This window comes from Neoarthrinium moseri (genome assembly GCF_022829205.1).
Source record: "Neoarthrinium moseri strain CBS 164.80 chromosome Unknown scaffold24_Wmoseri_CBS_16480, whole genome shotgun sequence".
NCBI classification, from domain to species: domain Eukaryota; kingdom Fungi; phylum Ascomycota; class Sordariomycetes; order Amphisphaeriales; family Apiosporaceae; genus Neoarthrinium; species Neoarthrinium moseri.
In genome coordinates, this window is record NW_026055138.1 from 387629 (window position 1) to 400554 (window position 12926).

Below are 12926 nucleotides of genomic sequence, written 5' to 3' on the forward strand. Positions count from 1 at the left end.
GCTCTAGACTCTGGCTCCAATTCCAAACATAGTGAAGCAATTGTCGTTTGTAATGATCCGATGGTTCGCCACGATGATAAGAAATCCCGAGCATGAGCTTGTGTCTCTGGGCCATCGCAAAGCTATGCCATCAACCAGAAAAGACCAAAAAACATTCGGCCGAACGAAACTTGCATGCATTTTGCCATCCAAGGCATAACTTGAGTAATTAAGGAGCAGACACATTTGGTAACCCGTCTTAGTTGGTTCCCTGACGTGAGGCCCATTTATACATGGGGTTTTCTTCATCATCTCTAAAGGAATGCGCAGCTTCGTAGCTTTCATCGCGTCTCTTCCTAATTGTGGGCATCTTACGCAGAACGACTCGCACTAGTTGCTGTTTTGGGTTCACATATTGACAAATGAACACACTGTGCATATATGAAACCGGTCTTTGGCTGATAATATGGCACTAACAATCTACCTTACTTTTATTCCCGGTTATGATCCTGACTCACCACGGAGCACAGAACCTTCCTCCCCATCCCCGTCAAATTAGAGCTCAAGGATTATTCGGGAGCAATGTGTCTATCTCCGCGAGTCCCCGTTGAGGATATCTTACAGAGCGTACGGGTTCAAGGACCGGATGGTGAGGCACCTGTCGAGGCTATTAGTCTTGAAAGTAGGTTAGGCTGGTGGGAGGTAAACTTACGGTGGGCTCTTCGAGAGATCCGTCTTGAGAATAATGGGCACTCTCGTCATCTCGGTGACATCCTGGATATACTCGCCACCCTCTTCCCGCAAGGCGAAATGCTTCAGATACTTCTCCTTGTTGGTCAGACGAGTCTCAACTGCCTCGGCCATTGGCACCTTCGAGTCAGACCTAGTGCGGTGAAGGACACCGGCGTTTGAGGTGGATCGAGTCGGCGAGCCGGGGACACTCTGGGTAGGTCGCTCGGCCAGTGACGCACCGGCCATGGCTTCAGTAACGTCAGAAGCGTTGTCGTCATCGTCGTCGAACAACGCATCAACGTCGTCCGTAGATATGGTGCCAGTCTCAGTCTGCTTACGAGCAGCCTCTTCGCGCTCCTTCTTCGCCCTGTCGGCTTCCTCGGCCTGCCTGGCGGCAGCCATGGCATTCGACATTCTCTGCGACTGATGAGCCTTGGGGCGTTCATCCTCAGGGACATATGCAGAACTTGGGACGCCCTTCTCCCAGTAAAGCTCCAGCACCCGCTTCTCCTTCCTGAACTCGGCCTTCTTCAGAGGCAACTGATCACAGTGCACTCGCTTCTCGAAGCCCCATTCTGGGATCAAGACATCGAAGGCAGATTCGTACACGCAGATGACAATGCCTTCGCTGATCAAGTCTCCATTGACCTCCTGACGCTTCTTGTCCATGATTCTGCAAGACTCTATGTGAATACTTTGCTCCTGAGCATTCTGGGCCGACTCCTTCTTGGTGTTACAAGATTCGACAGTCTTGACCAGGTTCTCAATATCGTCAGCGAATTCCACCTTCCCTTCGGACAATACAGCCTCGAGCTGACGATGGACAACAATGTCGGCGTAGCGGCGGGTAGGTGCTGTGAAGTGGGTGTAAAGCGGTTGGTTGAGCGCGTAGTGGGGCCACAGGGACTTGTTGGTCTTGCCGGCAATGTAATATTTGGCATGGTTCATGCTCTTCACCAACAGCGTCTCCATTCCCTTGCGGATCTCGTTGTCATCGACCTTGAAAAGGCTGTTCTGAACAGAGCCACTGCTGGTAGTGTCAAAGTCGTATCCAAGTGCTCTCATGCGATCCTCCAATGTCTGGAGACGGCGGGCATTGGGCGGGCCTTGACGACGAAGCAGCGCCTTTTCGGGTAGGCCTTCCACCAGGCGCTGGGCCACGTAAGCATTTGCCTTGTGCAACAACTCTTCGACGAGTTCGGTACCAGGGGTCGAGTCGAAGAGATTGTGCTGGATAGGAATGTTCTCATCGTCCAGTTGGTGGAGCAGTCTCAGGGGTGCGATAGGCTCATCTTCTGAACCCAGGCGGGCTTCCCGGAACTTTTGGGCAACAGCCTGAAACAAGTTAGCATGTAGTACGATAGTGGCCGCCTAGATATATCTTACATTGAGGATCTGGATGTCCTTTGCTTGGATAACATCGTGCTTGAAGGACTGATTGGAGAGAGCATCATCAATCTGCTTGAGCGTGACGTTGGCAGCGCTCTTAATGATACTCTTGCCAACCCAGGTGTCGCCTTCCGCCACAACACCAGTCTGGGGGTTGACGCGGAACACTACACTGACGGTAAGCCGGTCCTGACCCGCGGTCAAGGTGCAGACTTCTTTGGCGATCTGTGGTGGCAGCAAGGCGCAAGTACGGTTCACAAGGTGGACAGCCATACCGCGCTTCTTGGCCTCGCGGTCGACAAGTGAGTTAGACTTGACGAAATGGGCGATATCCGGCACGTGAATGCCGATCTCGATCTTGCCATCAGACTCGGTCCTGACATGGACAGCATCTCCCAGCTCTCCAGTACCAGCCAGGTCGAGGGTGAACGTAGTCACGTCCCGGAAGTCTCGGCGAGTGCTGATGGCAGTCTCGTCCTCCTTGGCGATTGACCAGTCTTGAAGCCCAACGCTCCTGAGGACAGCTTCGGAAAATTCATCGGATGAAAAGTTGTTGTCGCGCAGCAATGCATCAGTCTCCACCTTAAGATCACCCATACGGCCAAGCTGCTCGACCAATGTTCCGAAGGGGTGCAGCGAGGTGATGGGCCAGCGCTTAATGCACGCAACGAAAATGCGATCAGCGTACTCCTGGTGCTTTTCAACAAAGTCACGCGGGGCCTGCTCGGTGGGAATAGCGATCAGTGGCACACGCTTATCCGTCGGCTTAAACCAGACAATCTTGGGCTTGTCCTGGTGTCGGTTGTTGTCCTGGGGCCGACCTCCATCTCTGGCTGCCCGCTCGGCTTCTTGCTTCTCCTTGGTAGCCTGGCTACTAGGTCGCAGCAGGCCGAGTGTGCCCGAGAACATTTGGCCGGCCACTCGCTCAATAACGGCGACGATATGTCCAGCGTAGAGCGGCTTGGACTCGTCGTTGATCTCCTCTTCCTCGACAAGGAGTAAGCTCTGGCCTTCGACCTCAACATCATCATTCTTCTTTTGCGTGGGTCGCTGTCGCAGACTGCCGCGACGGCGGATGCCACCCTCGCCAGCGTTGGCATCATCTCCATTCCCAGCACCGGACTGAGCGTTACCGGCAGTTGACCCGGAACGAGTATCGGTGATATCCTTTCGCTTCTTCTTCTCCTCTTTTTCGCGCTTCTGGCCCCAGACTTCATCAACGTCCAGAAGCTCGACGGCGACCAGATCTCCCTCCAGGGCACGGTTCCGGTCCTTGCTGCCACAGATGAAAATATCAGCGTCGAGAAGGCCGTCAGATGTAGAAACATAGGCGTCGCTTCGGTTCTTCTTGTTGACACGTAGGATGCCAGAAACAAGCTGGCCATCACCTAGGAGGGCAGGTAAGGTGGCCTGAGGGAGATACGGGGTAAAGAGTGTCTTCCTCTGCTGCTGCTGGTTCTGCTGACCGCCCATCTGGGGCGCGTGCTGGCTTCCTTGCAGGCCAACCAGGTGCTGTCCGTTCATCTGGGCCGCCTGCAGGGCCTGGAGCTGATTCAGCTGCATGGGGTTGAGCTGGCCAGGGTACATCTGCATCATGGGCATCTGACCGGGAACCTGCATCAGCTGGGGCTGGCCAGGGTACTGGAAGGCACCAATACCCGAGACCGACTGGTTCACGGAGCCGCGAGAGCGGTGGCCGGGCTGGAAGGGCTGCTGACCGCCGGCCTGTTCTTGACCCTGGTTCTGGGACTGGTTGCGCCAGTTCCCCTCAAAGTTACGTGAGCCGGTTCTGGCATGACCGCGACCACGGGTGAAGTCATTGCCTTGGTGACCACCTGCATTGATGGAAACCGAATCGCCTCCGCGGCCATGGCCTCTGGGGTTTGCACCAACAGCCATGCTCTGGCTACGTCCATGGCCGCCCCGGCCACCTCGGGTGGATGAGCCTTGGGCGATAGGGGTGTCGGCGGCGGCGGTGGTGGTAGTGGTGGTAGCGGGCTTCGCCTCCTCGGCGGGAGCGCTATCAGACGCTCCGGGCCCGGGAAACTGGAAGCCGGATGTAGTGCGCTTCTGCTGAGCAATCTCAGCGGCCTTCTTGGCATCTGCCAGTGCTAGGGAGTGTCTTCGCTGGTGGCCGCCTCCAGAACCGCCGCCTCGCCCTCCTCGAGGGGCGTTGTTCTCTCTGCCGTGGGCCTGCGAGTTATCGAACTGGCCGAAGGTAGAGCCAGATGCTCCCGAAGATGGAGCCGGAGGCGGGCCCATGCCCATGTTGGGAAGTGCCGACTGATTACGACGGTGTGACATGGGCTGGCTCGGGGCACCCATTTGGACGTTCTGTTGCTGTGGAAGCTGGTTGGGGAACTGGAAGCCCTGTTGCGCCGCCATGTTGGCCATGCCCGGCTGCATGGGGTTGAAGCCACCGGGACCCAGCTGTCCAGGCGGCATCATGCCCATGTTCAAATATTGTTGTTGCGTAGCCTGTATCTGCTGCTGCTGCTGCTGTAGCAGCTCGATCTGTTGCTGAATAGCAAGTTGCTCCACTAGAGAGGAAAGGACACGCCGTTAGCCATCTGTGGGGTTCTGTGACTCGGAAACTGTACAATCAAATCAAGCTTGCGGCGGCAGCCTATACGTGGGTGTGGTAACACCCGACGGGGGCAAATCTGTGCAGGAGGGATAAGGAAGGACTCACTCCCAGGGTTGGCAAACATGCTCATCAACGGCGTCAGCTCCGAGGGGCTTCGACGATGAGCAATGTGCAAGCGACGGCCGGTCGGGCCAGGAACGCCTCCCGCAGGAGGCGGCTGCGGCGGCTGCTGCTGCTGCTGCTGTTGTTGGTTCTGCTGCTCCATGGTGGGCGAGCAGTGGGATGGGTGATGGCACGTCAGGTGCTAGTAGTATGTATCAATGGGAAAGTGGGTAGATAGCTGTAGCTAGAAAAGGGGCCGTCCCAACAGTGTAGGCGGCTAGGAACCGATCGATGCTGGCTGGAGCGTCTATGTGTGCAGATATGGTGGTTGCCGGCAGTCAGACAGCATGTAGGGGCTTTTTTGGGTTGGAGTGAAGATTGCGTTGCGTGGGCTTTTGCGACTAGACAAAAGGAGGGTGAATGAGAGATGTGAATGGTGGTCTGGGTCTCGTGGCGAGATGGTCCGTCCCGGATGAAGCTTTGAAGAAGGAATGTCAACAGAGCTGTGGGTTGGAAGGGGGGAGGAAGGAGGGAAGATGGGTTGGCACGGGGGAGAAGTTGGCGATGACGATGATGGGGAGGAGGAGAGCGTGGGTGAGGTGAGGTGAGGTGAGGCAAGGCCCAGGTAGGAAGTGGAAGCAATGGCCCCAAGGCAGCCCAAGGCCCCAAGGTCCAAGGTCCAAGGTCCAAGGTCCCGACGCCGCGCGCGCAGCAAGGTTGCGAGTCCCCCCCAAAGCCCAAGGCCCAAGGCCGCAGGGCAGGGTCCAGGATTGGATGGGATGGAGGCGGCAGCGCCCACCACGCAGTACTCGGAGCTCTCTGGCAGCTCCTCTACAGTGCCCTAACTAAGTCAATACGGGGTAGCAGCAAGAGCCCCCTTCCCCCCCCCCCCCAAGGGCCTGGCCCGGGGGATGGTTGAGTGCAGGTGTTCAGGTCGCTGTGAGGCGCCCCTCTCGCGCACGCAACCTGAGGTCAGGTCCTTTAGCGGCGTTGCTGCTAGCAGGCTAGGTGCTGCTCCCCTACTGCCTGCTGGGGGTCGCTAGGTGTGCTAAACCTTGCCCAGGCTAGCTCCCCCTCTAGTGTCAGTTGGTAACCAAACACTAGCGGGCCGTCGTCACCCCCTTGCTGGAGCTCGCACGGGGTTGAGACAACACGCCTGCTACCTCGCCGTGCTCTCACTGAAACAAACGTGCACCCGATGCCATAGGCAGCTGGTTTCTATCACTTCTCAGCCTCCGCCCGTGCGGGCGGCGGCCTGGGCAGTCACGAACAAACACCCCCGGGCTCCTGGTCCGGCATTGTGGACATGTGGCCTGTGTGCTGCTCATCCGAGAGATGCGATGATCCTCCCAGAGCTACCCCTGTCCGAATGGGGGCTAACGTAATAAGGTCGTAGCGGGTGGTGTGCCGCAGAGCCCAGCTTGCAGCGTGCAGCAACTCAGCAAAGCTTCGTTATCAGAGAGAGGGGTGGTGGCAAGTCTTTTCAGAGTCATGCACCATCATGACGGTAATGATAGGCTGTCCCGGCTGCCGACCACATGAAGGTTTCCTGCTGTGCGCAGAGAAGCCGTCAGAACTGCGCAAGTGCGATTCCAGACTGCCCTGAATGCTCTCCTAACGACGGTTAGTAGTCAGGTCTACTGACTGACTACTGGCCGTCGGGTCAGAGTTTGGTAACACATGTGCAGCAGCTTGGTCTGGCAAATCGGTACATTACAAGAGTAGATTACAGTGGGCCTCGACTCTGTTTTTTTACGAGCCTCGCCCACTCCCACCATGTCCCAGGTCTCGCCTGAGCAGACCCTTCCAGCTTCAGCTCAATATGATGCTCAGTGGGGACCTCGGAACCTACCAAGCAACCCGGACAACGTTGAAATATCAACGAAACAACACCGGGCTACATATCTCATCCTCGCTCTGTGGCTAATGGAGCAGGCACTTTGATACGTTTGTTCAAGTAAAAAGGTCGTCTGCATCTTGTTACATCGATAGGAAGGCAGGCCTTTCAAAAATCCTACATTCTTACTGGATATTCAAGGGTATTCGGCGCCGTCCCATCGTCATCTAAAGTCGCCATGTTAGTCTGCCTGAGTACCGAACGACGACGGTGGAGTCGTCAAGCTGAAATCACAGCACCTCATTCCAAAATCTCTGCAGGCAAGGCATATCAATCGAAGGCCAAGTCCCACATTGCCAATGAAGGGCAATATCTGAGAGACTGAACGAAATGACGATGACGAAAGGGCACGCGATGCTGCGATATGGCTGTCCTAGGAAATCCAAGGCTCTCTCGCCCATCGGCGTGCCGATCGTTGCCCGTCATCTTACTTTCAAGAGATGATCACCGTGGCTGACGGGTACAGTACGGTTCCAATGGGACGGCGCCTGGGACAGCCAATCGTTTCTTCACTGGGGAGAAAAAGAACAAACCGACCCCAATCTAGCCCCCAAACCAGACCCCCAAGTTTCATCATTATGCCGATGGCACGAAGTACCACAGTCAAGTTATTCTTGGGACCGGACCCAACCAAAGTTCAGCAAACAAAGAACGCCGAAGGACGCCATTGTCTCGATATTTTTGGTCTGGGTCAACGATGAAGCAGCCGCTCAATCAGCAGCACTGCAGCTGGAGGATTGCAAACTGATGTACAGAGCGACTCCCTCGTATGGAGCACGTTAGGCATTCAAGACAGGACCTGTAGAGCTTGTGTGTACATTCGACTCTCGTCTACCTGCTCTTCTGCCCCGTTACCGAGACAGCTGTTTTTGGTTGGTATCGAAGGAGCAATGGCTGAAGGCCAAACCACATCGTCATTCACATACTGCAAGGCCCTTAAGTTGTTTCTAATCAGCATACTAGATTCCCGAGGCCAGGTACGTTCCAAGGTAGACATGTATGTAAGTTGCCAGGTCTGTGGTGAGTATGCGGAGCTTGTTGCGAGTTATGCATGCCCAGGAGTACTGTCACATAGTACTGTAGATAGCGTAACTCAAGGTACCTACATAAGTTACAGCAGTTAGTTACCTAGTAAATCTGATCTTTGGCGGGGTTTGACCGCCCGCCGGAAAAGGCATTGACTACAGCCCAGGTACGAGTTAATTGTACCAGCGCTTTTCTACCCCTACCGGGCCAGCTAGTCTGGAACCGGCAGAAACTATGCAATCCGAGCTTTCAGCCTCCAACTTTCATCCAAACATCCATTCGACGACGACAGACATCTCGCGCTTGCCAGCAGAGGTTCTTTCGGCGCGCGATAGATCACCACACTGCCCTTACTTGTTTTCCTGCTTGAACCTCTGCACTATTGTATCCCGGTCCCGCCCCGTTATCGAAGAGCGCCCGAGGTTGCAACACGTTCTACGACCAAGAACACACCAAACATCATCATGAGATGAGCGCGAGTGCAACAAACAAGACATGGCGGAATCCTCACCCGCTCGAAAGAGTGCACAAATCTCTAGCCCAGAGAGGCGCCACATTGGAAGCTATCTCTCGGACGATCGCAACAACGAATTGAGCCACCAGCAAGCCCTGGCCGCTGCTGCGGTCGAGCACGAACGGGTCAGGCTTGCCGCCCTGAAGACGATCGAGACGCACGCTCTACGCCTTGAGCAGCTCCGGCTACGGGATGAAGAGTCACGCATATTAGAGAGGCAGCGGATAGAGCGGGAGCGCTTGGAACAGGAACGTAAGCTGCGAGACGAGGAAAAGCGACTCCGCGATCTCGAGGCGCAGAAAGTCGAGAAGCTCCCTCCTGTTGAGCCCAAACCCAAGCCCAAGCCCGAGGCCAGTGATGTCCCTGCCCCTACCACCGGGAATGGCCCCGACGGGACACATACAGAGGTATCTGGGCCTGGCGCTTCAGCCAAGCCAGCTGCGCTCGTTCCTCCCAAGGCGAGCTTGTTTGGGACTTCGTCGGCCTCGCCCGCTACGGAGACCCAGGGCCAAGCGAATGGGACAGCTGCAAAGAGCGCGTCTCCGTTCCAGCAGACACCTTCAGCAACTCAACAAGCCCCGGCTCCATCGAATCCTTTCTTGAAAGCCACCACTCCAGCCGCAGCTCCAGCGACGAACCCCTTCGCAAAACCTACAAAAGCAGCAGCGAACCCGTTCCAAAAAGCTACTCCTACACCAGCTGCCAATGGCCTTCCCACGAATGCAACAGTGCCAGCCGCAGCCCCATCACAAATCCAACGAACTCAAGCAGTAGACCGGTATATTCAAATCCACCAGAGTTTGAAGAAGATACGCGCCAGCATCAAAGAGCAGATGAAGACCAACATTGACCTCAAGAAGAATGCGGGCGACATGAGGCGGGAGATACGCAAGTCCATTGGGCAGTTGACAGGCGAGAGAGGAGCGAATAAGCAACAGGTATGTTCTCGCACTCTATACTGGCGCACAGCCCACAACTGACCGGGTCCAGCTTGAGCGGATAAGAAACACTCTTACAGCAGCCTTACGTGGCCAACCTCCAAGTGCTTTGGTGGACCCATCCGAGTTTGTCTGCGACAAGCGAGAACCAGCACAGGATGCCTCAATAAACGGGGAGGTCCCTTCACTCTTCATATACCTTCTGAATATTCTGGCCAAGGACATGATCAAGCAGTTCGACAGCGAATGCGGAGCAACGCCGAGTAAAGCCGACCCGATCGGCGTCGTTGCAGCGCAGATATTCTCTACCAAAGACTTTCTGTGGCGTGGCAAGTCACTGATTGATATTCTGATGGCCAAGTTCCGGGTAGCATGCCCCGTTCTCTTTGGCTATAGGGGAAGTGAAAAGACTGAGCAGGGCAGGGCACGCCTAGGTTGGAGGAGAGAAGAAGGCCACTGGGCGACCGAACAACAACACGTCGATCGGATGAAGGGGCTGGGCGTGGGATACGCATCGATTGCGCTACGCGACTTCTCCAAGGCTAAAACCACAAATCCCTTTCCCCCCTCCCATTACTGGACAAGCATGGCCAGGATCTTGAACACACCTCCAGCTGAGATCTCGGATACGCAGTGCACGGTTCTACGTGCCATGATCAATCTCTATGAGGAGAAGTTCATCAATTTCTACGGCAACCAGGCAATCGCGGCACTGCGGAAGGCTTTGGTGGAGTTTCCTGCAAAAGCACCCGCCAAAACGCCCGCTGTCAGCGCACTGGAGATCCTGGCACAGTTGTATATCAAGAATTTTGGTCTCGATCTCAGGTGAGATTCAGGCCACGGAGGGTTGGGGACCGGGAGCAGATACGTAAAGGTACCACGTGTCATGGTGAATGGGAAAGATGAACGCGGCCACTAGAGCAGCTGGCGGCGTTCAGGCAAGCGATGAGATTTCAGAGCCACGATTTGGCACAGCGTCAGGAAGTCTTACTTCATAGAGAAATTGCTGCTCCTATGGGACAGGCACACATCTCCGTCCATCTGAGAACTTCATATCTTGAAAACTAGTAGGCGCGTACCCTCTCTTCGGGGCATCCGGAGCAAAGCCATGGACCGCTAGCCCCTCATCATAAAAATATCTACAAGAACAAATGAAGCAATGAAAAAGAAACCGAACCCACGCGCCAATGCTATGTCTTCTAATTACGCAGTTGGAACCAAGCCTCCTCCTCCCGCTCTTCTTTCCCGTCTTTCCCGTATCTGTACACTTCCAAGGGCCTGCGGTCTGCAGGCTCGCACGGCTCCTCCCCGTCATCACCGTCATCATCGTCCGCTGGCCTTACAGGATCAGCAGCAGCACGAGCAGGATGATCAGCACCATGATCAGGACGGCGATGCAGCAGCCGCTCCAGCGGTCCTCGTTCTTGCGCACGACGTAGGCCATCTTCTGCATGCCCGTGGCCAGGCGGCCCTGGACGCGGTCGGCCAGGGAGTCGACGACCTCGAGCATCTCGCGCTGCTCCTCGAGCTCGCGGCCCATGTCGTCGGCCTGCCGCCGGATGTTGCCGACCGTCACAAACGTCGCGTCCAGCATGTCGTCCTGCTCGCGCATCATGTGCAGCTGCTGGTGGTGCTCGAACTCGGCCGCGTAGTCGTCGCCGCCGCCGCCGCCGCCCTCGTGGCCGTCCTCGTCGATGGCGAAGGCGTTCGGGTCCGGCAGGTCGCCCGACGCCGCCTGGCGCGCCGCCCGCGCGTTGCTGCTGCCGCCTCCGGGCCCTGGCGACGACAGCGCCTCCCGCATGTCCTCGACCTCGCCGCCGACCTCCTGCACCAGCCGCTGGCGGCGCTTGAGCTCGGCGGCGCTGAGGCCGTACTGGGCCGGGTCGGATTGCACGGCATTGACGGCGGCCTCGAGGTCGGCCAGGTCCTCGGCGAGCGACTCGAGGGCGCCCTCAAGGTCGGAGCGCGCGGCGGCGAGCTCGGGGTTGGACGGCGCCGACGTCAGCGACCGGATGCGGATGTAGGAGGAGAAGAGCGGCCGGGTCTGCTGGAGCTGGGCGAGGACGTCCCTGTCAGGTTTCTGCGAGTCAGTCCCCGAGGGATCGGATAGGTAGCTGCCTTTGTTCCATGGAAGCGGGACCTGTAGGCGGAAAGGGCTGCAAAGGGGGGACGGGGATGCGCCGGGACGTACTGTTGGACCTGGAGGAAAGGGTCCTCCTCGTTTGTCGAGGACATCATGCTGGCTCCCTTCCGGCCTGGGGAATCTGCTGTTTCCAATAGGTGCTGAATGGCTACATCTGTAAACGAGGAAGTCACGGGGCGCTAGATGCTCATGGAATGCCGATGCGGGCGTTCTGTGCTGTTTGTGGTTATAATATGTCGGTGCCGGACGAGGCTGAAGCTTGGGAGGGATGACGTGTGGTTTAGTGAAGGCTCGCTGGGATCCATCCATCTGGCCCGTCCCACCCACCGTCTGGGTAGATCTTCGGCGGCCAGCCGGGCGGTCGCGGGTGGGTGCCTGCCCGCCAGCCTGGGTCTGGTGGAACCCCCTGGCCCCAAGTTACACTCCGCCGAAACGGTGTCACCCTGTTGAACTCAGGAATTTGCAATCTGCACCAAGAGCTAGTTCAGGAGGCCGCATTGATCCAGTAAATCGTGCCATCCTGAGAGAAGACGAACACCGTTATGAGCCGCGCAGCTCGTTGACTTGTGCACTGGTAATGTAATAGATGAGAGATCTGCATGGCTTGGTACTATACACCAACAAATAATCCCGATCACCAAACTTATAAACTATAGACTATAATATATCAAACAATTCTTAACACTCATGAAAAGCGGGCTGTTTTATTTTTACGAGTCTGACCACGGGTTTGACAGGGGATCAGCAAATGGATCATCATAACTCATGACCAAGTTCTGCCTTTCGGGCTGTTGCTGCGTGAGAGGCGCTTGGTCTGCGAACACCGAGACGGCATTGTTGCCCAATCCAGCGCCCAAAACCCTGCCAAGCTCGTTGTTGATAATCAACAGAGTGTCTATGTTGTCGTTGTATGCAGACAACCTGGCTTCGTGTTGTTTTTTCTGAGGTAGCGCTTCCGCTTGGTGCATACGGCTGCTCAAGTATCCGGCTGCGTCGCTCAGGCGCTTTCGAAACTCGACAGATGTTCTTCGACCAGCTTCGCTGGTTGGTAGGATTTCGAGGAGAGAGTTGATCGCTTCACGAAGATCGGTCGAGGCGTTCTCGAGGTTTTCAATCTACCAAAGGTTGATCAGTATGGTCATAGCCCGGTAATGTTTTTGTTTTTATCACGGGGCCAAAGCGCAGTATACCTTGTTCTTTTTTATGTTGATCTTCAGTGTTTGGACCGCGGCATTCGTTGATCGCCATACACAAACACACGCGCTGAATGAGGTAATGCAGGTACTGCCGGCGGCAACGTATACTATAACAGGTGCTGCCGGTAATGGCATCTTGGGCTGCTTGGAGTGCGCTCACGATGGAGTCTGAATCTAAGAATGAAAGGGTCAATCATGAGGGGTCTCGTAGATATAGCCTTGCCTTCGGGAGAGGTTGCAGAGCTGATGGGCTGAATGGTGGCTGAACTTTGCTGATTGTTGTGGCAAACACTCATTGGCCGTTGTCCTGGTCTCATACAGCCCGGGCGATCTACCGGCTGGACTTGAAGCTCCTTTGTTCGGCTGCGGGATAACCTGACGTCGCTCTCGCACCTATGCGAGAGCCAGGTGTGCTGAGTTGCG

The 12926-nt window shown here is 56.1% G+C and overlaps 4 protein-coding genes across 4 annotated transcripts; 1 reads left to right on the top strand and 3 right to left on the bottom strand.

Moving 5' to 3' along the window:
• Positions 1 to 597: 597 nt before the first annotated feature.
• On the bottom strand, positions 598 to 4952 carry JN550_006767 (uncharacterized protein; the record flags this gene model as incomplete). Its single annotated transcript, XM_049318543.1, has 4 exons — positions 598 to 637; positions 692 to 2046; positions 2098 to 4640; positions 4793 to 4952. The coding sequence occupies 4 exons, from the start codon at positions 4950 to 4952 to the stop codon at positions 598 to 600; spliced, it is 4098 nt and encodes a 1365-aa protein (XP_049171336.1).
• Positions 4953 to 8207: 3255 nt separating this feature from the next.
• JN550_006768 (uncharacterized protein) lies at positions 8208 to 9993 on the top strand (the record flags this gene model as incomplete). The annotated part of the gene is made up of 2 exons (XM_049318544.1): positions 8208 to 9164; positions 9217 to 9993. 2 exons carry the CDS (start codon positions 8208 to 8210, stop codon positions 9991 to 9993), a joined length of 1734 nt encoding a protein of 577 aa, XP_049171337.1.
• Positions 9994 to 10503: 510 nt separating this feature from the next.
• On the bottom strand, positions 10504 to 11402 carry JN550_006769 (uncharacterized protein; the record flags this gene model as incomplete). The annotated part of the gene is made up of 2 exons (XM_049318545.1): positions 10504 to 11233; positions 11356 to 11402. 2 exons carry the CDS (start codon positions 11400 to 11402, stop codon positions 10504 to 10506), a joined length of 777 nt encoding a protein of 258 aa, XP_049171338.1.
• Positions 11403 to 12017: 615 nt separating this feature from the next.
• Positions 12018 to 12638, bottom strand: JN550_006770 (uncharacterized protein; the record flags this gene model as incomplete). Its single annotated transcript, XM_049318546.1, has 2 exons — positions 12018 to 12422; positions 12498 to 12638. 2 exons carry the CDS (start codon positions 12636 to 12638, stop codon positions 12018 to 12020), a joined length of 546 nt encoding a protein of 181 aa, XP_049171339.1.
• Between the last annotated feature and the right edge of the window lie 288 nt (positions 12639 to 12926).